This window comes from Fukomys damarensis, unplaced genomic scaffold, assembly GCF_012274545.1.
Source record: "Fukomys damarensis isolate Sample0158 unplaced genomic scaffold, DMR_v1.0_HiC HiC_scaffold_19, whole genome shotgun sequence".
Lineage (NCBI taxonomy): Eukaryota > Metazoa > Chordata > Mammalia > Rodentia > Bathyergidae > Fukomys > Fukomys damarensis.
Window position 1 is genome coordinate 57,574,600 of NW_022900931.1, and position 27,125 is coordinate 57,601,724.

At 37.5% G+C, this 27,125-nt stretch overlaps 1 protein-coding gene and 1 long non-coding RNA gene across 3 annotated transcripts; one reads left to right on the plus strand and one right to left on the minus strand.

The window, feature by feature from the left end:
• The first annotated feature begins 20 nt into the window (after positions 1-20).
• LOC104867514 lies at positions 21-24,030 on the plus strand. Of its 2 annotated transcripts, none has more exons than XR_781778.2 (4): positions 21-604; positions 699-818; positions 2,285-2,402; positions 22,780-24,030. It is a non-coding gene; the product is annotated as an uncharacterized LOC104867514 (long non-coding RNA). The 2 variants fall into 2 exon arrangements; XR_781779.2 differs by lacking the exon at positions 22,780-24,030 and adding an exon at positions 8,778-8,953.
• On the minus strand, positions 11,137-26,395 carry LOC109117346 (zinc finger protein 345-like). The gene is given in 4 exon segments (XM_019208632.2): positions 11,137-11,491; positions 11,493-12,827; positions 25,440-25,522; positions 26,316-26,395. Coding segments are annotated over 2 exon segments (1,311 nt in total). The 5' UTR covers positions 12,749-12,827; positions 25,440-25,522; positions 26,316-26,395; the 3' UTR covers positions 11,137-11,436.
• Positions 26,396-27,125: the final 730 nt, after the last annotated feature.

Sequence of the window (27,125 nt, forward strand, 5' to 3'; positions counted from 1 at the left end):
CGGCTGGGTTCGTGGTCTCAGTTTTGGAAACTATTGGCCGCCACCTCCCCGCCGCGTGTGCTTCTTGGATTTTCCGCTGACCATCAGAGCGCAGACGTTGGGCACTCAGTTCGATGTGTTGAGATGTGACAAAGTGTGATGTGTGGTCTGGGGGTCTGTACCTAGGCAGGTGCAGTGGAGGTGTCGGAGCTGGGTCAGAAGACCTCCCCGAACCACACATTTACTTGGGACCCTCTGTGTGCCTCGTGGGTCCTTGGGAGTGTATGTGTGTACGTAGGTGGCCGCCACAGGGCAGGACTGCAAGTCTTTTCTGCCTGTGTTATTCCTTGTGCTGTTGGGTGTGAGGTGATTCACACTTGGAGCTGCAATAGGACTTTGTAACTGCGAAGCCTGGTGTTGTGGCGCTTGCCTGTGATCTCGGCACTCTGGGAGGCAGAGACAGCAGGACTCAAGGTCGAGCCCAGCCTGAGCTGTCTCAAAAAGAACAGAAAAGAAAAGGCAGTAATGTAGCTGAAGGCCCTGGGGGAAAGGAGTGGGGGGAAAGAAGAAATAACTATTGGATTGTCTAACAGATGCCTCTGCTGTAGTGGTTTGTTTATGAAAGGTCTCTGTATTTTTGGTTTTATGTCCATAATTGAGTAGCTGGTGATAATGGTTTGTGTTATACATACATGTGCTTTTCTTTGCTTGTATTTCAGGTTGTGTGAATTCAACTAGCAAACGAGGCCGTGTATGCCAATGAAAAAATTATGGACACATTATTTCTTCCTTGAATACTAATTTGATGATTTCGGAAAAGCGATCAATTTATGTAAAAAGTAATTTAGCTATGATTTTTCTAGTAGAACAAGTATGTGTTCAATGGGAAAGAATGAAAAGCTTTTTTGATGATTACAAAGCCAGTCCTAGAGTAACTTCTTTTTCCTCTGCCACAGTACCGCAGAAGTAGACATTCATTGTTTTCTATTATTGGGGGAACACTACTGGATAAAGTTGAGAGACCCTTGATAATAAAACACCTTTATACATCGGAATAATGAGTTTTAGTAGGAAATAGCATTCGTCAGATTTCCTGAAATCTTTGTCAAACATTTGTCCTCACTGTCTGATAAGTGAACCTTGGTTCAGAAAGAGAAAGGGACTTGAGGTTGTACTATAAGCCTGAAAGTAAGCCTGAACTTGTCTTTACTTCATTACCTTTTTAAAATAATCACAAATTTAAGAGCTTCCAGCATATGAATAGATAGAATTTTAATTTCATACTCCTTCAGAGGGAAGAAAGACTAATAAAACTTGCTCTGACATTCAGGACCACATCCCCGTTTTTGTTCTCTTCCTAGTAATGTTACTGGAGTAGCAATTTTGCTGACTAGGATTGCTGAGTGTGTGTGTGTGTGTGTGTGTGTGTATGTGTGTGTGTATCAGGAATAGCTATGTGAAATAAGATAAAGTACACTGACACAGAATAAGTCAAACTATAGGACTAATTATGACATTGTATATGGGAGATGTAGATTGGGGTTTTTCTTCAATAGGATAGATGTTCTAGTCTCAATTTGGACAGCGTGCATTGATCTCCAGCTACATCTGTGTGATTCTGAGTTATCTTTTGGCTTTTCAGGAATGAGGATGAATACTTGCAAAAAAAAGCATTTAAAAGTGAAAAAAAAAAAAAAAGAGGGCTGGGGATTTAGCTCATTGGTTCTGCTGCCTGCCTCGCAAGCACAAAGGACCTGAGTTCAATCCCTGGTACCCCCCCCCAAAACTAAGAAAATCAGGAATTCTTAATCTGAGATAATTAGTTTATCAGATTCACAAAGAAGTAGTTTAATCCCCCCAAATTAAAACCATTATAAATACAGACTGCAGGAACTAGGACTTTTTTTTAGCATACCATGTGGTACAGTTAGTATCAAAGTAGTACATCTTATAGAGGAACATACATCAATTCCTGTCACTGGTAACCTTAGGGACAAGAGAAGAGGACTTAGAGTAAGGATGGAAAGCTTAAGTGTCAAAGAGAATTTAATTCTCAATCCCCTCACAAGAAAACACATTGCTCATATATTTTAACTTTAAAATTCAAAAGAGGAGGCCTCAAATATTTTGGAGCAAGGAAGTGAAGCAAGGATTCTAAACTGTGGAAGCAGATACAAATCACACACACACACACACACACACACACACACACGGCTTACCTCTTAGATTACAGAAAGGAATAATATTTAACAGTTTTTCATCAGCCTGCTGTACCTCACTTGTATGTATGAATTATCTGTTCCAGATTTATGGCATTATACTCATTTTGACCTTGCAGATTGGTAAGGATTAGTGCTCCCTTCAGCCCAGCAACTGGATTCTGGATTTATCTCTGTGACAGTAGCTGCCCATAAGCAGCCTTGGTAAGTATTGTCTCTTTCCTGGTGCTGGATTGTTTTCTATGAAAGTCTTTGTTGATGTTGGCAAATGATTTTGACCTTCAATTACATTAGCTTTTTACTGGCACCTATATATTAGGCATTTATTCAGTGATCTCAGGAAAGTAGGGTACTCTCATATTTTTCCATGAGTATTTTTCCTAAATTCTAAAGTTATAGAAAACTTAGAAGAATAGTATAATGATGTACATTATATAATCCTTTGACTAAAGTCACCAGTTTTTTGTTTGTTTTTGGTACCAAGGATTGAACTTGGGTCCTTGCACTTGCAAGACAGGCAGTGTAACCACTGAGCTAAATCCCCAGTCCCACCAATTTTTAATGTTTGACACAATCTGTTCAATCTCTAATTACATATGTTTATATATTGTTTTTTATTTTGTTTGGTTTTGGTTTTGGTTTTGGTCTTTTGAGGCAGGGTTTCACTATGTAGGTATGACTGACTGACCTGGAACTCACAGTGTAGCCCAGGCTGGTCTCGAACTCACAGCAATCCTCTTGCTTCAGCCTTCTGAGAGCTGGGATTACAGGCGTGCGCCACCAGGCCCGGCTGTTTCATTTTTTGAGACAGGGTCTCACTCAATAGCTGAGGTCAGAGTAATCACACTCAAATTCACAGAAAATGTCTTTTATTTTAGGGGAGGTCAAGGCACTAAGACAAAGATCAGTTATGTTAAACTACAACTGAAAACCTGACCAGTCTTCACAAAGGAAAAAGGTTGATGTGTACTTAATGAGGTAGAAAAAATTAGGTAGTGCTGGTAAGATCTGCTTGTATATAGTTGCCAAATGAGAAAAGAAGGAAGGAAAGAAAAGTATATGCACACTTTGAAAAACAAGCAACCAGTTCAAGACCTTTCAGACCACGGATTGAATTGAAAGTGCCATGGATTTTTAAATTGAAGGTTTGTGGTACCTCTGCCCCAGTCAACCTATACTATCTTACTATCTACTCAGGGCCTGCGGCCATCTCTGTATTAAAGTGAGATTAGCACCAGACTGTAACCATGATCTCAAATACAGCCTCACTTCACAACCACTACACTGGCTGCAGAGAGAGTCCACCTGATCCTGACCACTGCTTCAGTGCTCTCAACTCAGAGGGCCTGGGGGAAATATTGTTAAGGTGACTTGGCAGTGCCAGAGAACACAGATGGAAACTTTTCAAAGCAACACCAATGTGCTATCCTATGACTTTTGAACTAAAATGCTCTTCTTTTCCATGAAAACATGCCATATACCTAGAGTTTTGGAAAGGAGAGGCTTTTTCACTATAACTTGAAGAGTAATCATTGAAGAATAATCATACTTTTCAACAGCTTTATGAACTGATAGCATATTCTTGTTCTCAGAAATGCAAACGAAGGTTCAGATTGATTAGGTGACATAGCAGGATAGAATTGTAAAGTTTGATCTTGTTCTTGGTCCTACCCCACTATGCCTGACACATATCCATGAGCTCCCTCCATTTCCATACCTTTTCCTCCTCCTAGACTACAGTGCTTTCTGCCAGAACTCTTCTCTGAAAGTCCACCAGTGATCTCCTGGCCAAATTCAAGGGTCTCTGAACAGTTAGTTGCCTCTTTGATCTTAAGGATGAATTTGATATCACCAACCTCCTACTCTTTCCTGTAGCTGTCCTACCCTTGGTTTCCATGGCATTGTGTTCTTAAATTTCTATCTATCTAATCCATAATTCACTGTCCTTGCTGGCTTCTCCTCCCTTGCCAGAGACTCCTGCAGTCTCTAGTCCCCACCTGCCCAGTACACGATGCAGGGATGAAGAAATACTTAAGACAGAGTTGAAGAGAAAGTGTGAACAGTGACAGCCAGTGCTTCTTTGGCAAAAGGCACTGGCCTGTCTCCTCCACTGAATTTTACTATTTATCAATCAGGGTAAAGGTGCAATATGTGTATGGATGTGCTGTATGTGAAATTAGCATGGAAACTAATGTAGGCAGAGAAGTCAAAGCATGTTCAAATTAGGAACAGAACAGACAAAATATATGGTTGTAATTAGAGCATTGTCCTCCAAGCTATGAAGGCACTAATTGTGGGAATGGAATTTGGGTGTGATTTACTCCAACCTCAGCTGTGGATGTAATCACCTACTAACCCCACAGCTTCATAGGCCATTACTCTAGTCTCAGCAGTGGCCATTGGTAGGGAGGTCATGTTAACCTGCGTGCTACCATGTTGCTCATGAGATCCTTCTGTGAATCACAGCTTCAGTCAGACTCACTTCTTAAGTAAGCCAGTCGAGCGATTTAACTCTTTGTATCCTGCACTGCTTGCAGCATGTTTTGGGTGACAGCAGTTTGTAGCAATAATTGCATTTGTGCCTTATCTAATGGCAGAATTATAAATTGAGGATCAAATCCAAATATTTGACATGCCCTATTTCATCCTATGGAAACTACCTTTGCAATTTGTTCCACATACAATTGTAGTGTCCTCACCAATTGATTAGGTAAAAATAACCACTCCATAGGACAAACTTATTTATCATAGCACTGTCCAAGTAGTCCTGTGGGAAAATGAGTCTGGAGTACAAACAAGTATACAGGGTAATTAGATTAATTCTAAAATGCTGTTGATCATGAATGCTTTTCTCAATTAACTGTAGCTCTTATTGTGCCTCTGCAGTTAAGCTGTTGGAAGAATTTAAATCTGAATCCCCTTGTAATATGCTATTTAAATGTTATAACTGAAAAGTTGCAATACCCAGTTTGGGTCTTAGCCAATTAATATCTCCCAACAATTTTTGAAAATCATTTAAAGTTTTTAATTTATCAATTTGAATTTTTTGAGGCTTTATGGTTCTTTCAGCTACCAGAGTGCCCAGATATTGATAAGGAGCAGATAATTGCACCTTTTCAGGAGCTATAGAAAGGCCAAATTTAAGTAAATCCCATTTGGCATGGGCAAAAGCCTGTATAAGAGAGTCTCCTTTTTTTTTTCAGCTTTAATTGAGTTTATTGGTATATTTTAGGGATACAGTACAGTTACATTCATTGTTGGGATCTTGTACCTCTACATGACAAGTCTTGATTCTCATTTTTTCCCGAGAGTCTCTTTTTTATCAGATGTTATCAATATATCCTCCATGAAATGCATCAGTTATATTTAAGGAAATTTCCTTTGAGTGGCCTGTAAAGCCTGGGACACAAACAGCTGACAAAGTGTGGAACTATTTGCCATTCCCTATGACAAAATTGTCCACTGAAACCTCTTCATGAACTTGAAAGTTTATACTTGGAACAGAAAAAGCAAAACGGGGTCTATCTGCTGGAAACAAAGGAATGTTAAAAAGCAATCTTTGAAATCAATAGCAATTGTTGGCCATTCTTCTGGAATAGCACTTGGGTTTGGGAGCCCTGGCTATAAAATTCCCCCTAGAAGGAGGCTAGCATTCACTGCACACAAATCTTGTATTAACCTCCATTTTCCTGATATTGGGGGAATAAGAAAAACTGGTGTGTTCCAGGGACTAACAGAGGGCTCAAGATGTCCTTTATTTCCCTGTTCACTTACCAATTTATTTAAAATCTGTTGTTTCTCCTTAGTAAGGGACCACTGATCAACCCAGATAGGCTTGTCAGATTTCCACTGTAAAGGTAGTGCTGTCCTGGGCGGAGAAACTGCCGTGGCCCTCATTATAAAGTTGACTCATGTCCAATTCCATAGTAATTATTTTTTACCTAAGGCTCTAGGGGATGCATTTGTTCCTGAAGCTGCCTGCCTAATCCCTTTTCTTCCTGATAGCCCATTTTATCCATCATATGCCTGGCTGGAGATGTGGCAGGAGGCAAGGTTGTGATTACCACCTTCTATCCTTTCCATAAATCTCTACCCCATAAGTTTACTGGAATGGTGCAATGTAGGAGCACACATATCCTGCCTGTCCATCTGGGCCCTCATAAGGCAGTGGCGCAGTACTCTGTAGCACTTGCTATAGTGAGCCTAGTCCTACCAGGGAGGTAGAAGCTGGTCTAACTTCCCAATCTTTAGGCCAAAATTGTGATGGGATGATAGTCACAACTGCTGCAGTATCTATTAGTCCTATAAAATACCTTCCATTAATTTTAATTTTACACATAGGCTTATTCCTCATAACTTTTTGAACAAAATAAATCTCACCCTGAGGAGGTATTCTGAATTTTCCCTTGTTTCTTTATGACAATGATTAGCCAGCTCAACTTTAGGCATAAGCAACGACTGAGCAATATAATCTCTTTGTTCAAACACCGGTAGAACAAACAGGCATAAGCAGTTCTGAAGTGCCATGGGCATCAATTAAAGTAGGACTAACCGTTAAACCTTTCAAAGTTAAATTTACCTTGCCAATTATCAAACCAATCATTCCCTGTGGGGGTGGCCCATAGATCACAGTTGGAATAGATACAGGATTTTCACCCCCTAACAGGCTATCTGTGCAGCCAGAAGATCTAACCTTGAGCTCCCTGCTGTTTCACAGATGAGGGAGGATATGTCCCTCCTGGCACCCAGGCCATCAAGCCTTTGACTTGGGCCTGAGTTTGAGTATTTTTTTTCTGAGTTTGAATTTGGTACCTCCGTTTTAGTGATAAAAGATTGGCTGTTGCTTGGGTTTAGATTAGATGCCTCTGATCCCAGGTCGGTGAATTGGCTGTCACTGGACTCCTCTCTCCATTTCCCTGAAGAGGAATTCCATCCGTGTGATACCTGGAACAGCAATCTTTCATCTGGTGAATCCCCTTTTGACAGCGCGGGCATAGCCCTGGTGGTTGAACTTCTCCTTCTATAATAGGTTCCAAGTTAATATTTGTGATCTTTAAAATTTTATTTATTTATTTATTTTGGTACTGGGGATCAAACTTGGGTCCTTGCGCTTGCAAGGCACGCGGCAGCACCACTGAGCTAAATCCCCAGCCCCCAAATTAACATTTTTTTATGACGGGTTTTTTTCTTTTTATTGAGTTTGTTGGTACAATCTAGATCTACAATACAGTTACATTCATTAATGGGACCCTGTACCTTCACATGACAGTTCTTGGTTCTCATTTTTCCCCTTGTCCCTGCCCTCCCCAAATTAACATTTTTTGATGCAACATTTTTGAAATGTTTCTTACTTGGTACTGTTTTATTACAGTCAAAACATTTTGAATCAGCCCAATTTCCCAGATGCTAATAAAAAGCACTATGGGCCATAGAGCAATATTCAAAGGGAGTCCTCCGACCAGTGTTTCCAATTGAAAAGGGACAGAAAATATTGTACCAAAGCACCCATATTCCATTCAAAAAGACAAGAAAAAAAGCTGGGTGTGGTGTACATACCTGTAATCCCAGTATTAAAGAGCCTGAGGCAGGAGGCTTGCCCTGAGTTCCAAGCCATCCTGGGCTACAAAGTGAGACCCTGTCTCAAAAACTAAAACAAATGGAAACAAACAAAAAAACAGGAAAAAAGCCAAGCACAGTGGTACACATATGTAATCCCAGCTACTTGGGAGACTGAGGGAGATGAGACGTAAAGTCTACAAGACTGAGCACAGTCTGTGCAATTTAGTGACTTACTGTGAACCTGTATCACAGTACTGTAAAACAAACAACCAGGAAAAAAATACACAAAATAAAAAATAAGGAATTAATACTGAAATGTACTTAACTATAAAAAAGCAAATAAAGATAGGCATGGTTGTACACACCTGTAATTCCAGTACTCAGGAGGACTACCGGGAATTCAAGGCCACCGTGGCCTACACAGTGAGTTCCAGGCCAGTCTACACTACAAAGCAAGACCTTGTCTCAAAAACAAAACAAAACAAAAAAGCAAATAGTTGAAAGAATACAACCAAAAGAAAGGTTTTTTTGACACAGGAATTCAAACAAACATATCTCCTTCAAATAAATTTAGAGCAATAATGGTTTGACAATAAACAGAACTATGAGGAAATAAATATACAGATATTGAAAACTGAAAAATAATTATATACTTTTGTATAGTAACAAATCTGAAAATCTAAAGAAAACATAAAAATGCCATACTTCATTAGTTCTAAAATGTACTTTTTATCCCACATTTTAATATCTCTGAAGTTGGGATTAAATTTATATTCAATTACCTATTATAGATTAATCTGCAAAATTTTAAAATTAGTACTACTGTATATTTAAAATGGTGCACCTTACAAATATAGTATATTAAATATAATAAGATGCTTTAAACTTTGACCACTGCAATTATATACTACCTTAGAAATTTAGAAAAAAATAACTCAGTTATCTCAAATTATAAAATATATTGTGATGGTTTTCATCTTTTGTTTCTTTTCTCATGAAAAAAATGTTACTGAATGCCAGAGTATTCTTTCAAAGGATCTGATTGAGAAACTGGATAGAAAAACCATGCCCAAAAGTTGCCTAGAAGAATTTTTTTCCAGCTTTTTTAGAAACAAGAATTTTTGCTTCATATTCCTTATATTCTAACTATCACTATACTATTTTTGAGTCAGTTCTGGTAATTTAACCACTCTTTCCACAATGCACATGTTAAATTTCAAAATACTATGTAATTGTAAAAATCTCAAAACATAGAATAAAGACCTTTACTCATTCATAATATTCTTAATCTATTTTTACCAAAATTGCAATTATATTCATTTTTTTCCCAAAAAAGTAGGTTGTGATGATTAATTTAAGAGTAAAAACTCTTTTGTGTTTGTTATTTTCCCTTTACTTTTACCTTTCATTATTTTGGGGGTTTTGTTGTTCTTTTTTCCAACATCTTGTTTATATTAGTTTCTTTATTCATAATCTCCTTTATATTTTAACATATTAATGAATTTAAGACTATAATATTTTCCCAGTGTAGGATGTGGTAGATCCTCAGTTTTGTTATGTATTGTTCTCACTGACATTTATTTTAAACAAAAATGTAATTTTAGGCCAGGTTGTGGCACGTAACTGTAATCCAGCTCTTTAGGATGGTGAGGCAGGAGAGCTGCAAGTTCAAGGCCAGCCTAGGCAACTTATCAAGAGCCTGTCTCAAAAAATAAGAAGGGCTGGCAACAACTTAGCGATAGGCCCTGTATTTATTCAATTCCTAGTACCTTAAAAAATAATTTGGGTTTTGTTTTAACCAAAGAATGATTGTGAATGGCAATGAGTTCATGTTCAGGTGTTTTTTAATTTTTATTTTATTTTAGACAGAGTCTTGCTATGTAGTTCAGCCTGGCCTTGAACTCACTATGTAGCCCAAGATGAAACTCATGGCAATCCTCCTGCCTCAGCCTCCTGGGTGCTAGGATTAAAGGTGTACACTACCATGTCTGGCAGAGTTTTATGCAGGGGCTACCATAGCTTTATTTTTTTTTCTACCATGATATGAATTTTATGGAGTATTTGACTCCTCACACTTTATCTCAGGTTTTTCTTCAGAGTGAATTATTCTTATTCAATAAGGACTAAGTGGTGTTCAGACTTAAATAGTGATCAATTCATTTACATGACTTTTTCTCCATTATGAGATATTTATTGGTAAGTTAAGGATCATTATTAAAACTTTTTCCATAAATGATAACAATTATGATGGCTAGTCTTAACCAAGCATTTATTATGTATTAGGCACAATTACAGAATCCACATAACAATGCTCTGAAGTACTCTAACCATACCCACATAAAGATGTGTATGTCATATACACATATAAAAGAATCTGGAAGATTAAGTTGGTTAACACTGAGGAAAAACTGAATTCAGGAACAGTCACAGGGAAGCACAGCTTCATCTGTAATATATAAATCTTTTACAAGCAGAAGAGATCCACACATTCTGAAAAGGACATGTAAATAATTCAAACATATTCAAAGGGGGCATCAAGGTAACTGTTTATAATGGCAAAAATTTCAATATTTGACAAAACAGCATTTGAATAAAGATAGGTAAATAGTAACGAAAATAAAATAGGGACAATATCGTTTCAGGCAAAATATATTCAAGGCTGGTTATAGGATAGCATAATCACCTTTTGTTTAAAAAACTATGAGAGAAATAATTTTAAAGGGTTTGCTCCAAGACTGACAGTGTTTATCTCTGATAAGTAAGATACAGATAACCATCTTTTTGTTGTTCTCTGCATTTTCATGGGTGAAAGTTTTTCAGAACTCAGGAGTATAAGAAGAAAATAAAATTCCTCTAAAATAAAAGGTACAGATCTATCAGATATTAAAAGATACTTAAAAGTAATAGTTACTAACATAAACTGGGTGAGACACAAATACATATACACAAAATTTTTAAAAAACACCTGCTAGCCAAGATTTATATAAATAAAAATATAACATCAAATAGTCAATAAAAACCACAAAATAGTTATTTAATAAATGATGTTAGGAAGAGAAGTGAGAGAAGGGAAAGAGATAAATTTAGACTTCCAATAAGTAAAATCACTTTGAGATGGATTTTAATTCTGTATAATACATATTGTAGAACTGGCACAGGAGGAGTGGGAGCTCAAAGCCAGCCTGGGAAACAGTGAGTTCAAAGCCAGGACTAAACAGTGAGACCCTGTCTCAAAAAAGACATTTTAAAAAATGAAAGTCATAAGATAAGCCAAAAAATTATTTTTTCAATAAAAATAAAGGTAAAATACAATAAAAACATTTTTCCATTTTTAACATTCATCTTGAACTTTCTGAAAAGGAAATGAATATAGATAAAATCTTCCAATATATATGTAGGGTAGTTTTTTTCCTATATTCTCTTAGGCTAGCCAGTGAAGCACAAGTCATGTGTGCTTTAATTATATTTGTAAAGATTTTCACAACTATGAATTTTCTTGTACCATGTGTTGAAAGTCTTTTTATCACTTAATTTCACTTTACAGAATTTCTAGTATCGACTTTGTGACTTTTCTTATGTTGCTGAAAATCTCAACCCTCCCCAAAGCTTCCCATAATCCTTTTATTGATAAAGTTTCTTAACCAGTGTGCTATCTCTGATGCTGAGATTGAGTAGCATTCTAGTCACTAAGCAAAGCTTTCCTACATTCTTTACATTCATAAGTTTTCTTACCAGTGAGGTCTCTGGTGCCTATTAAGAGCAGAACTACTACTAAAGGACTTTCTACACACTTTACATCCATAGGGTTTTTCACCGGAATGAATTAGCTGGTGTTGAATAAGTTTTGAGCCACTAGCAAAGGCCTTCCCACATTCTCTACATTCATAGGGCTTCCCACCAGTATGAATTCGCTGATGTTGAGTAAGATCTGAGCCATTACTAAAGGCCTTGCCACATTCCTTACATTCATAGGGTTTCTCCCCAGTGTGCATTCTCTGATGCTGAATAAGTTTTGAACCACTTCTAAAGGCTTTCTTACATTCCTTACATTCGTAGGGTTTCTCACCAGTGTGAATTCTCTGATGTTGAGTGAGATCTGAGCCACTATTAAAAGCTTTCCCACATTCCTTACATATATAAGGTTTCTCACTGGTGTGAATTCTTTGATGACGAGTAAGGGCTGATCCAAAACTAAAGGGCTTTCCACATTCAGTACATATATATGGTTTCTCACCTGTATGAATTCTCTGATGACGATTAAGTGCTGAGCCGCTGCTAAATGCCATTCCACATGCTTTACATTCGTAAGGTTTCTCACCAGTATGAACCCTCAGATGCTGAGTAAGGTTTGAACCACTGCCAAAAGCTTTCCCACAGTCTTTACATGCATAAGGTTTCTCACCTGTGTGAATTCTGTGATGCCGAGTAAGAGCTGATTCGAAACTAAAGGACTTCCCACATTCCTTACACTCATAAGGCTTTTCACCGCTATGAATTATCTGATGTCGAATAAGGCCTGATCCAAAACTAAAGGCTTTCCCACATTCCTTACATTCATATGGTTTCTCCCCAGTATGAATTCTCTGGTGGTGAGTAAGATTTGAGCCACTACCAAAGGCTTTTCCACATTCCTTACATTCATAAGGTTTCTCACCAGTGTGAATTCTCTGATGGTATGCAAGGTTTGCACCACTACCAAAGGCCTTGCCACATTCTTTACACTCATAAGGTTTCTCGCCAGTATGAATTTGCTGGTGCCGTATAAGGACTGATACAAAACCAAAATCCTTCCCACATTCCTTACATTCAAGGAGTTTCTCATCAGTGTGAACTGTCTGATGCTGGGTACTGAGAGTGGGCATGTCTTCTGCAGTACATATGAGAGTGAAATGTCCTTCCTGAGGTCCCTGTTTTCTCTCAAACTGGCTTTTCCATTCCCGATCACCTCTGAAACTTGAATACTCAATGCTGTGTTTTGTAAGTCTTTCCATTATCTCCCATCAGGATGATTCTATTCCAAAAATATCCTTTTTCAGAAATAATTTCTTGGTCTCAACCTTGAGTCACAGTCTGAAAGAAAATATAAAAGCAAACATTCACTTTTTTAGTGTTCTGGGAGAAATAAAACTTTTATAATAGATACGGAAGACTTAATGGAAATTAATTTTCATAAAGTGAGTAACATACAGTGCTCAAATATGGTTGGGAATTTTGAAAATAGATCAGGAAAGCAAAATGAATGGGAAAAGATCACACTGGAAGGTTAAAAAAAAAGCATTAAGGAGAACAGATTAAATCCATTGTTCCTAAATAGTCATTTAGAATAAGTTCCCTGCAGTTTTGGGGAATGTGATGAATACACAAATGTCCTAACCTGATTCTAGCTTTTTACATAATGAATGTAGTGTTATATACGCTTATGACAGTAATTATTATACTCATTATTCAGCTAGGAATAGATGATCAAGTAAGAGATATTATTTGCACAGAGACTGAAAGAATAGAAGAGAAAGGAACTTATGACAGTAATTATTATACTCATTATTCAGCATTGTTGAAAAATTAGGAATAGATGATCAAGTAAGAGATATTATTTGCACAGAGACTGAAAGAATAGAAGAGAAAGGTGCTCTGGATGTAGTAGAGGAAAGATTAATGTTCTGAAGAAGAAGGAAGTGAACAATGGATAAGGAATATTCCCCTGTGGTTAGTATGCCAGCTGAGAAAAATGTTTGCTAGGGACATCTATGAGGCTACCCTTTGGAATACAAATGAGAAACAACAAAGACAACAGAGTAACTCGGAATCGTTTTAACATCAAAGAAGGGAAAACAGGAGTCAGTGTGATACTACTGGAAGATTAAGAGGAGGAAAACAGATGAGTATTCTGAACCACAGCTCTAATTATTTGTAATAACTTTGAAATCACACATATGTACTGATATACTTGTGTAAAGTACGGTAGACCTTGGTCTTACAGACTTTATCAGTTCCCGAAAGCTGGTTGTAATTTAAGTTGGTTGTAAGTCAATACAGCTTAGATCTAGATGTTTAGTAGGGTACACACTATAGATAATAAGAAGCAGTTGAATCTTTCATTAACCTAATTAATCCAAGTTATTTGTATGTCAGGCCAGTTATAACTTGAGGGGCCACTGTAACGACACGGCATTATTATTTTAGAAGACTTAAATAACAAAGTAGAGATTAGGAAAGGGATTTAGACATCAATTAGGACCCCACTTCAAGCGTCAGTAGGTGAAAATATTCCAACACCAGTTTCTGTCTACAACACTCATACAACAAGCTTATTAAGAACAGAATTTAAATGTCTTATAATAGTTCTTTCAATCTCAACTGCGCATGGCTAATCCAAGCCAAAATCATCATTTACTTGGACACCAAAACCTTTCAATCACTAGCAGCCAGAGTGACATTTAGCCTGGCACTGTTACACATTACACCCAAGATATTTCAGTGACTTCCTACTGTTGTCAGAAGACCTGTACTCCTTAACTTGGTCCTAGAAACTTTCAGTAAACTGCTTCCTGCCTGTCTCTGATTACCTCTTTCTTCCCAACAAGTATAGCTACACTAGCCTTTTGTTCTTCAAATGCATGAAAGCAAAGTACAAGTCCACCCCACTCTGATTTGATCTGCTGAAATGTTTTCCAACATCTCCCCTTACCATTGCACTTACGCTTGGCCTTGCAAGTTCTGGCCCTCATAAAGGTCTTTGTTAAATAGCATGTCCTATTAGAGCATTCGCAGAACACTGTCTTAATTATAGACACCCTGCCATCATTTCACTGAGTGCTTTTCCTCTTTGTGTGTAGTTTTGGTAATGGGTAATTTTACCTCTGTCCCCTACAATTGAAATTTTTGTGTTTTGAGTGGTGAGCTAATTAATGTCTGTCTGCTTCAACAGAGCTAAGATTCATGAAGGTAAAAACAATGTCTGTTACTTTAATCAGTTCGAACCATGAGCCAGGTGTAATGGTACACACCTGTCACCCCAGCACTTGGGAGGCTGAGGCAGGAGGTTCACTTTGAGGTTGAGGCCAGCCTTGGCTACATAGCAAGTTCAAGACAAGCCTGGACTACATAACCAAACCTTCTCTCAAAATAAATAAATAAAAATAAATTTGAGCTATGGCACATACAAAAAGACTAAAATTTATCATGATATAATGATTTTCAAAATTTATTATCCTTAAAATTAAACTTTAATCTTTTCCCTTGGTACGAGGGTTCAAACCCATGGATGCTCTACTACTAAGTGCCCTCCCTCCCACCCCCACCTTCCCTATTAGGAGTAGAACCTAGAACTTTTGCAGTAGGTTACAGTCCCAGCCCTTTTTAATTTTTTTTTAAATTTTGAGACTGTGTCTCACTAAATCACTAAATTTCAGAGGCTGGGCTCAAACCTGTGATCCTCCTGTCTCAGCTTCCAGAGTGTTGGGATCACATGCTTGTGCTATCACACGTGGATAAGTTTTTATTTTGAGACAGGGTCTAGTTGCCCAGGCATGACTCAAACTTGCAATCCCCTGCCTCAATCCTGCTTAGTGCTCGGATTATAGGTGTGTACCACCATGCCTGGCTACAAATAAATTTCTAAAAACAAAATTTTTCTAGAAAGAGGACATATTTGCTCTGAAAAAAGGAAAGGTAGACCACATGTAATTATCCCTGCCTTTTCTGACACTTCACTAAAAAGAATGAAAAGGAATTTTTAGAAAGGAGCAAACCCATCAAGTCAGAGAATTAAAGAGGACACTGTGTTAAAAATTGAAAGCTAGAAAATATACATATGAATAATGATCACTTTATCAGACCAAAGAAAATAAAACCTAAACCAAAAGTAAGAACAGGGCCAGGGATTTAGCTCCACGGTTCGGTGGCCTGCCTTGCAAGTGCAAGGATCCGAGTTCAATCCCCGGTACCAAAAAGAAAAAAAAAGAAAAAAGAAAAACTCAGAAGCAGATGATTTATGCCCCCAAGCTCAGAAAGTCATAAAGTGGAGACACTAATTATCTATGAAGTTCTACAAAGTACTATATACGTGGTTACATAAGTTTCTTAGTGCCTATAATAAAATACAAATAGATTACCCACTTATACATATATCTGCACCAAATGTTACATGTGTTATTCACAACAACCAAGATAGGAAGGTTATGGATATCTAAATATACACTAATGGATGAATAAACTGTCATAATTAGGCATGGTGGCAAATGCCACCACTCTGAGAAGCACTCTGAGAAGGTGAGATAGAAGGACTGCAAGTCTGAGCTCAGCCTGGGCAACTTAATGAAACCAAAAACAAAACAAGAAAAATTTCTAAAAACACTTTTTAAAAAGAAGAAATAGAAAACAGGAAAGAAAATTAGAAGCTCTAGGAGGAAGTCTTACATTTATTGAGAAAAAAATTTCCCCCAGGCATCCTAGTGAAGTTCTACTACTAAGCTATATCACGTTCCCAGGAGTTTTTTTAAACATAATTTTAAAATTAATTTATAATTCCAGCACTCAGGAGGCTGAGGCAGGAGGATCGCTGTGAGTTCAAGCCCAGCCTGGGCTATATAGTGAGTTTCAAGTCAGCCTCAACTGCATAGTACGACCCTGTCTCAAAAAAAATTTTAATTTAAAACCAGGCATGGATTTACAGGCATTACACCTGTAATCTAGGAGGCTGATGCAGGAGGACTGAGTTCAAGCTGAGACCAGCCCTGGCAATTTAGCAATCAAGACTCTGTCTCAAAATAAAATTAAATAAAAAGAGCTTCAGTGTGAAGACCCTGGGTTCAATCCCTAGTAGTGCAAAAAAGTAATACACATATGTAAATACATATATACATGTAAACACTCTACACACGTCTGTATATATGAACAGTCTACAACTTATGATCCAGTTATGTCCTGGTAAGTAACAATTCACCTAATATACCTAATCTATGGTACAACAGCAACACAGTAAACTGTAGATGTAGAATATCAGTTGTTTTATCCTTGTGGTCACTTGGCTTTCTGCCCCTGCCCAGCATAACAAAAGAGCATTTTATGGCACTCTGCTAGCCTGGGAATAGATCACAATTCCAAATTTCCTTTATACTGGAAAGATTTGGAACTTACCACTATTAGCCTAAGTGACAAAACTTGGCATTAGCAATAGTAGGACATGACATTATATATTTCCTGAAGCAATGCAGTAAGTTACTTACGTGGTACATTTGCTAAAAATACTTAATCTGAATCTCAGCCTCCTACCCATAAGAAAGCTGTTACATAAACAGGTTATCCTATGGGAAACTATCCTGGATTCTCCAACAAAGTCAAGGTCAGATAACACAAAAAATCGGGCTGTTCTAGATTGAAAACCACTAATGTATGTTAATGTTAGTTTTCTTAGGTTTAAAATGTTTTGTTTTTCCTTTCCTTTGTGGTAATAAAGATAGACCCAAGTCCATGCATATGCTTGGGCAAGGGCTCTACTTCTGAGCTACACCTCCAGCCTGAAATATGTTCTTAATACTTAAGAGATATGTTTTAACACATACATGATGGGGCCATAATTCAAGCTGCCAGGTGGCTTGAACTACCAGTGATTCATGTATCATGGTCCTATCGGGTGGCTTTTTATTAATTTTCTTAGTAAAAAATACCAATAAAAGTGGTTAGATCCATTTGTACCACCTGTGGTTCAAGCCAGTGGGAACGTCTTAAAACTTTTAAGAGTAAAATGTCAAGATATTCCCAACTCACTTTGAAATGATGAAGGGAAAGCGTTTATGTCTGTGTATTAAAATACATAAAGCAATGTGCCAGAATTTTTACAATGTCTGAATTTAGGTCACAAGTGTGAGGGTCTGAATGTTTGTGTCCCCCATAAAATGTTGAAACCTCATCACTAATGTGACAGTATTAGGACACAGGGCCTTTGGAAACTAAACAAGTCATGAGCCAAGACGTCTCATGGATGGGGTCAGAGCCCTTATGAAAGAGGCCCCAGAGAGCTGTCTCATCCCTTTTATGATGAAATGGAGGGAGAAGGTACAACCTATGGATTTGAAAATAGGTCTTCACCAAATACTGAATCTGCTGGCATCTTGATCATGGACTTTCTAGCCTCCAGTAGTAGGAGAAATTAATTTCTCTACCCCACTTGACATTTTGTTAAAATGGCCCAAATAAACCAAGACAAGGGAATTCAGAAGTATCTGGAATAGTCTTTTAATTTTTCATGTTTTGAAAATTTTCAAAGAAAACAGAAAATACGTTTTGTATTAAAAGTAACAGCTGGGCATGGTGGCGCATGCCTGTAATCCCAGCACTCGGGAGGCTGAGGCAGGAGGATCGCTGTGAGTTCAAGCCCAGCCTGGGCTACATAGTGAGTTCCAGGTCGGTCTTAACTACATAGTGAGACCCTGTCTCAAAAAAAAAAAAAAAAAAAAAAAAAAAAAAAAAAGTAACATCCAAGCATATTTCCCAGAACTCAAAGAGAAAATTTCTACATTTAGTGGGTCCATTTGATACCTAGCATGTGAAATAAAAATTATTCACATTAATATATATATTTTTGTTTTGTTTTGTTTTGTTTGCCAGGCTCAGTGGTACATGCCTATTATCTCAGCTCTCTGGGAAGCTGAGACAGGAGTATAACAAGTTTGAGCCCACCCTGGACAACGTAGTGAGACCCTGTCTCAAAATAAAAAATTAAAAAGGGCTTGAGATGTAGCTCAGTGTGAAGGCCTCGTTCAATCCAGAGTACTGCAAAAAAAGAAAAAAAGATTTATTTTTATTAGGTTCTAGAACAGTGGGGTCAAAGAAAAGCCCCTAAAAGGTTTTTAAAGGCAAAAATGGGGGATAAACAAAAAGCTAGTAATGAAAATGGACATGGAGTTCTGAACTAAACTGTAAGACAGAACTCAGAAATTCAAAATTCAGAGGGAAAATATTTTCAATGTACAACTGCATATTCTACCAAAGAATCGATGTAACCATTTAAAAAGTCATTTTCGGATACTCTACAACACAAAAAGTTCAACTCTCATTTATCCTTCCTATATGCAACCTGTATCAAGAAGGGGTTATAAGGGCTAAGGTCTCAATGGCTGAGCACCTGCCTCGCATGCAGAAGGCCGTGAATTGGGTCCCTACCACAACACATCCTCCCCTCCTCCATCCCCCCCAGTAAACCAAGGAATAGGAAAATAGACATAAAATCCAGAAAATAAAGAACAATAATGAAAAAGACTGCAGATTTTTTTTTTTTGGTACCATGGATCAAACTCAGGACCTTGCTTTTGCAAGGCAGATGGTGACGCCACTAAGCTAAATCCCCAGCCCCTAGAATTTTTTGTTTGTTTGTTATTGTTTTGTTTTGTTTTGAGACAGGGTCTCGCTATGTAGTTGAGACTGACCTGGAATTCACTGTGTATCCCAGGCTGGTCTCAAACTCACAGCAATCCTCCTGCCTCAGCCTCCCAAATGCTGGGATTACAGGCATGCACCACCATGCTCAGCCCCCAGAATTTTTATAATGGCAAATTTTAGAATAATATTTGGACAAGCAGTTTCCAAAGAAAACCGAGAATTACAGAAAGGTTTCTCCAAACACCGGTAACTGACAGAACATAAGAAAAAAATATTCTAGCAGATTTTGAATATAATTTACTGATTTATGGATTACCAAGAGTCACTTTTCTTTTTTTAAAAAAAAAGTAATGTTAATTACATGGAAAACAAAGTTGAACAATGATATAACTGATTTCTAGCTCAATTATGAATAAAATCCATTATAAGGAAGTTAGTCACAGAAGACACATAAAATTACTACTAAAAACTAGTATCAATATGAAGATTAAACTGAAGATATTTCTCAGATCAATAAAAAACTAAATGATCTAAGATTTTAAAAAGATGTCATTAAATACACAGGAAGACATCTGTTGCTTGGTAAGGTGCCAGGTCTTTCTCCCAGGTTCCTAGAGCTGATTCCTTACTCAGAGCTTCCATGATTCTTAGAATCTCCCAAGTGATAGACGTGTCTTTCTTGTTAGATCACACCTGACTATGGTGTGATCATTCAGAGTAGTACCTGAAATAGCTTCAGACTTAGGGCAGTAGTTATCAGAATGACTCTGAGCCAGCCTAATCTCTGAGGAGTACAGTGGGGCTGGATATTGACTCTGGAATGGTCAATGATTAACCAATTATGCCTATATAATCAATCTCCAGTAAAATTCTAGATCCTGAAGCTCCGGGGACATACTGACATGCTAAGAGGGTAACACGCTCTAACCCCACTGGAAAAATGCATAAAAGCTATGTTTGGATCCTCTCCAGACTTTGTTCTATGTGTCTTCTCATTTGGCTGCTCTTGGTTGGCATCCTTATCCATTACAATAAAACTATAATTTTAAATAGAGTGCTTTCTTAAGTTCTATAACTCATTCTTATAAATTACTAAGTGGCTGGTAGCCAATTGGTCAGAAGCAGAAGTACAGGCAGATTTGTTGGGGACCATGTAGACACTTAAAGCTATGTGGTCTTACACTAACTCTAGATAGTGCCAGAAATGAATTATAGTTAGGATTGAAACAGAGTAACATCCCCTGTTCATAGACTGAAAAACTTAATATGTACTGTTAATATGGCAATACTCCCAGAGTGATCTGTGGATTCACTGCAATCGCTATCAAATTTTTACTACTTAATGGAGAACTGATGAATCCAGTCCTCAAATTCACGTCAAACCACAATGGGTTCCAGATAGCCAAAATAATATTCCAAAAGATAAAACAAGGTCAGGTGACTCAGTCCTCCAAACTTTAAAACTATTTCCATATAATTACAGCAATCCAAGCCGTAAGGTACTGGCACAAGGAAACATATATAGACCAAAAGAATAAAAAAACTAAGAATCTAAAAATAAAGCCAAATATCTATGAATAACTCATTTCCAAAAGAATGATATATCCATTCAATGTCAAAGAAAGTCTGAAGCAAGTGATAGGAGGACTGAATAAGCACATGCAAGAGAATGAAGACAGACCTCTACTTTCCTCTATATAAACAATTAGTTAAAAATAGATTACAGGGTGAAGGATTTGCTCAGTAGTTTCACTGCCTGCCTTGCAACTGCAAGGTCCTGAGTTTGATTCCTGGTATAAAAAAAATAGATTACAATTTAAAATAGAAGAACTAAATTATGAACCCTTTCAAGAAAATATAAGGATTTGGAAATTTTTATGACCTGGCATTAGGCAGTAGATTCTTAGATTTGACACCAGTGCACAAGCAATGGACAAAGATACACAAATTTGAATTTGTTAATGTTAATTCTTTTTGGAGGGAGTACCAGGGATCAAACTTGGGACCTTGTGCTTGCAAGGCAGGTGGTGAAACCACTGAGCTAAATCCCCAGCCCAAAGTTAAGTATTTTGTACTTCAAATAGGCACAGAATTTTTTGTACCTATAGAAACCTTTTTCAACTAGAGGCTAATGGTTGTACATTTTAAAATCACTAAATGCCACTAAATTATATACTTAAAAAATAATTCTAAATAATTCCCACATTAAACATAAGACTAAATGGAAATACAAAGTACCTAGAAATGAGTTTAAAAGGAGACTGGAAGCTGCCACATAAAAGGAATATAGAATACAACAATCTTCAGAAAAGAAATGAACTATTTCATCAGGCATTAAAAGATTTCAAAAACAAAGAGATCTAAACTTGGTAAAGGTAAAAGCACAAATCAAAGAACTGAAGAAAAGCAAATTATAAAGCAAATAATTTCAATAATATATTAAGTAGGCAGTACAAAGGAAAGGAAATAAATTATTTGAAAGTTATATTAGCATAATATTAGGTATATAAGAGAAAAACTGAATTTAGATCCCTAATACAAAGGAAAACAAATTTCACATGGGTTTAAAAGTTATGTATATAATAAAATTAAAAATACAATCCTGCTCTTCAAGATCTTTGTTTTGTTGTTGTTATTGTTGTTTGAGACAGGGTCTCACTTTATAGTTGAAACTGACCTGAAACTCACTATGTAGCCCAGGCTGGTCTCGAACTCACAGCGATCCTCCTCCCTCAGCCTCCCAAGTGCTGGGATGCTGGGATTACAGGCATGCGCCACCACGCCTGGCTCTCGATCTTTATTGTGCAGTTAGGGAGCAAAAGTATGTGAAAAACCAAAGGCCATTAGTCAAATTCTTTATACTGTAAGTGCTATAGAGGTCCCAAGAATAAGAAGTAAATAAGAAAAGGAGCTAATATTTATCAAACAACTGATGTGTACAAAGTGGTCTACACATATATTATTTCAATCTCAACAAAACTGAAACAGTTATCTCTCCTTCACTAGTAAAAGAGCTCACAAATATTAGAGCTTGGATCAAAAGCAATATCTTTTTTGTTGTTACTGAGAATCGAACTCAGAACCTTGGGCTTTCGAGGCAGGTGGTAGAACCACTGAGCTAAATCCTAGCTCTAGCAATTAGCAATGTCTTTTTTATATTAGAGCCTGGACTCTTTATACCACATTATAGGAACATAAGTATGGGTAAATCTGAGAGATGATTTGTTAATTTTTTCTATGAGCCAGTATTTGAAATAAAAGATTGATAGGAACAGATAGTGAAGTTCTAGAAGCAAAAAAAAAAAAGTTCCAGAGGCAGAAATTACTTGACAGAGGATTGTGGGGTGAACAGTGGGTAGAGAGGAAGAGTAAAGACAAAATGCACTAAGGGGAGGAGAGTAAAAGATACCACGGAAAACAGACTTAATTGGATAAGTTCTTATTAAAATAAAAATAATTAGACAATAAATATCTACATCTGTATTTAAATCTATAATTTTCATGTCTTCCATTTCTAAAAATATATTTAAGGAGGCTAAGAATATGAGAAAAATTTTGAAATCATACGTAAAGAACTGAAGAAGACAGGAGTGGAAGGATACTATGTTGAAAGAATCTTTCATCCACAGATTTGTCTTTTCAGATTCGCTGTTACCAGGAAGCTGTTAGGTCAAAAGTCCAACACTTTGAAGCCTAAGAATAATGTGGAAAACTAAATCATGTTTCTGCTCAAAGCCTGGCTGAAGTTAGTGATCTGGAAAAAGAATCGGAGGCATGTAAATGGAATTCATGCGTTGGTGGACCTAGACGGGGATTTTTTTTAACTTTATAGAACTCTTGTTATGACTACTGATTTACAATCATTTACAGTAAGGGGTGATAAACATAAAATAAACATTGCCCATTAAAACACTGATTTGGTAAAGGAAACACATAGTAAGGTATTATGCAAGAGATCCATGTAGCTCCTAGCTACCCAGACAGCACAAAGGCAAGTCTGTGTTGACTTAGATACCGGGGAATTTTGAAGTGTTTTCTCTTACAATCTAGCTGTTCAAGATACTATACAATCATTCCAGTCTAATAAGGCTGATTTTAATGTATGACAAGAAGGATGGAGTAGAAGAAAAAAGTCACCATCATACTGAATATAAAAAATGCAGGGTACAATGTTTATTATGACTATTATTAGAAGTGTTCAGACTCCTCACAGTCCATAAAAAGAGATATGCTATAGAGTAGACTTCATCATCCCTGTCTAGAACTACTTATAGAAAATAAGCAATACCCATGGAGAAACATTAAGAAGACCTCTATCAATTCAGAAGTTCATAGTATTAGAAGAGTCCCCAAATTTCTATACATGTAGTCAATCAAAACTCCAAAAGACATTTGGGTGGAATCAAGCTAATTCAAAAATGTATATGGAGGGGCCAGGGATATAGCTCAGTGGTGCTGCTGTCTGCCTCACAAGTGCAAATTCCCAACTTCGATCCCTGGTACCAAAAACAAAAACAAAAATGCATTTGGAAATGCAAAGGAATACAAACCCTCAAGATATTCTTGGGGAATAATAAGATGAGAAGACTTGTTCCAAATACTGCATAAATGTACAGTGAAAAAGAAAGTATGATATTACTGCAAGGGGAGACAATAGACTAATGGTACAGAATGTAGAATAAAAAAATATGCTTATTATAGTACGACATTTTTTCAACGGATGGTGTTACCCTCTGATGGGGACCCTAGAGGATGTCATGTATCACAGAAAACTCACTACACTTGCAGCAATCTCAATGACCAAGGTTACCCAAGCAGCAGTTCGCTGTACTAATAAATATCTGAAAGTTAATGGCCATTTGAATACCTCTTATAATTGTGGAGGCCAAAAGTAACATGTATTAATCTCATGATATCTCAATAAATTTAGTATTAAAATATTTATACATGTTCTTTTCTTGAACTGTGTACACATTTCTTGGTGGACTCTATAAACATTATATATATATAATCACCTGGATTTTAACTAAAATAGCACTGCATGTCAGTGCAGAAAAGATGTAATTTTTAATAAATGATACTGTAACAACTGGACAGACACAGGAGAAAAAAATTAAATTGAAAATTTCCCTACAGAAACCAATTTCAGGCAATAAAGACCTAAATGTTAAAACCAAAAACTAGAACACTTTTAGAAGAGAACACAGCAGAAAATCCTAATATCTCAAGGTAGAGGAAAATTTCTTAAGCACTAATAGCAAAAGATTTCATTGCATTAAAATGCAGAACTTCAACAAAAGACAATAGTGAAAATTTGACCAAGAGCTAGAGAAAATATTTATCACACATGTAACTAAAATGACTAATATATAAAAGATGAATACATACATATACATGTATCTACATAAATATTTTATGTGCATTTATTAACAACTATGTCATTCAAAACAGCCCAGATAAAAATTGGAAAAATATCTGAAAAAGCATTTTAGAAAGGACATTTTAATGCCCAAGAATTGGTACTCAATTATAAAAGAAATATAATTAAACATAATAATCTTAGATACCCACCAAGTTGGCAAAAATGAATATATTATAATGTCAAGAGGTATATTTCTTGATCTGGTTACTCCTACATGGATCTTCATAACTGTTAAACTGCACAAATGGATATTTTATGCCATTTTTAATTTGGAAGAAAAGCATTCAGATAAATATTGTGTACCTCTAAAAATATTTTCAAAATTAAACTTAATTATAAATCTATGCTTAAATATAAATCTATGAGCAACTGTAGGATATGCTCCATGGTAAATTCTATAAAAAATCAATTTTTAAAAAAATATATTTTTATATGACCATGAAATATACTGGAAAGGAAAGCTTTAAAAGTTAGCATTAGTTTCAATGGGAAGTTTATTAGGAATTTATGCATTACCTTTTTTTTCCCCTCTGGTACTATGGATTGATTGAATCCAGGGCTTTGTGATTCCTCATACATGCTAGGGAAGTGCTCTAACACTGAGCTACATCCTCTGCCTAGGATGTTTGTACTCTTGAAGTTATTTAAAATTATCACGTTTTACTTTTATAATAGTTTAAAAAAAAACAAATATAAAGAAAAATTAAAACCACCTAACAATAAAGAGCCAATCAAATGGAGGAGGATTGGGGAGTAGGAGTTTGGTGCTTCTACAGCTCCTAAAAAGGCAGCTACAGAAATCAGGTCAAGAATTTTCAAGAAAAGGAAAGTAAGTCAGGTCCTGACAAAGATATAGGGGACAAGAGGAAATGACAAGCTACCTTGTAGATGCCTTGTGGATGATGTTAAATTCAACAACTATTCTTTACTCCTTTCTGGAGGTCTCCATCCAAGCGTGGCAGAGCTGAGGAAGGAAGAAGGAATCAGGAAACACCAGACTCTTCTGGGAATCCATGGATCATTTCAAAGGTTACTCTAGCTAGGACTCTGGAGCTCATACATACAGAGGGAGGTCAGACAAGTGCAACCTCCTACTCAATCCCTGCATCCAACCAAAAGCAGGGGAGCTACACTTCTGGACAGAATCTGACCCTGAGCTGAGAGATGTCTTCCGTGGCTTTAGTCACAAAGGGACAAAGACACCCCACACCAAAGTGGTTATATGGACACCTAGTCACACAAATTCATCCACACCAAGGGGACATAAAAGTCACAGCCATCCCTAAACTAAACCAAACACGGCCGCAAAAACACACAAGTGTACATACCACATACCATATAGTCAAACGTCGGTGTCACACTTGCATGCCATACACCTTATGACACAGGCATCCTACACGAACAATATCACACACACGGGAAACAGTCACGCATCTCAGTTAAGGCTTCCTACACACTCCCCCACCCACTCACAGTTCGGAAAATAATACACAGGACGTCACTCAAATCTCACACCTGCCAAACACAGTAACACACCTCAGGCACACAAATTCCATTCACGTACTCAGAATCAAAACCGCAAATGAAGCTCTCCTTCCCGTCTTAACGGTTCTGTACACGGACACACACATTCCCGATGGACACACAATAACAGTCACACACACACTCCTCACAATCTCCCGTCTTCCTGCCTTGACTCCTCATCCCCAATCCACACTCTGTGGAGTTTCCATACTAGGGGCTCCGAACCGCCTCACCTACGCCTCCTGTGGTCGAGTCAGCCCGGCTCTTCTCTACCGCGAAGTGGTCAAATCCAGCTCTCACAAAGCGCTCAGACTGTCCTCCCGACCCCGCCCATTCTTCCCACAGAGTCCTTCTCCGGGAGCATCGAACCTAGAGGCCTCTGGGAAATGTAGTTAGTCGCAAGCTGCCTGCCGTCAAGGTCTGAGTTGGATTTCTGTGGTACGGACTCCCAAACAAGCCAAACTTGCTTCTCACAGAGCTATTCTTCAGAGCCTTCCGAAAGTCTCAGGGGACAACGTATCCAAAAAGCAAACGAATTGGGCCGTGAGCCTTCTTTTTGTCCAGATGTCCTTCTCTTAAAAGTAACTTCAGACATACTCCTCTCCACTCTTCACACTCATTTTCTCCTGGTGCTTTATCATCCGCTGACTCCATGGGCTATAAATCCCCAGCAACTAGTGTATTCAAAAGTGACTATTACCCTGCTTGGTTGTTGAGAAGGCGTCTCGCTGTAGCTCAAGGCGGCCTCGACTCGCCACGTAGGACAGGCTGCCTTCATAGTCACGATCCTCCGCCTCACTCTCCCGAGTGTTTGGATTGCTGGTTTACACCACAACGCCCAACTCTGCATTATTCTGTAACCAAGTGCCCCTTGCCTGCTTAACTTGTAGGGTGTAATCTCTAACTTTGGTACAAAATAAGTTTAGAGCTGCCGCGGATAGCAAACTTTGGCCCCTAACGTTGCCAAGTACGCTGCTGGCCGCCGGGCCTCCGGGGAAACGCGGTCCAAAACCCCACCGGGGATGCGATGGGCTTGGCCAAAG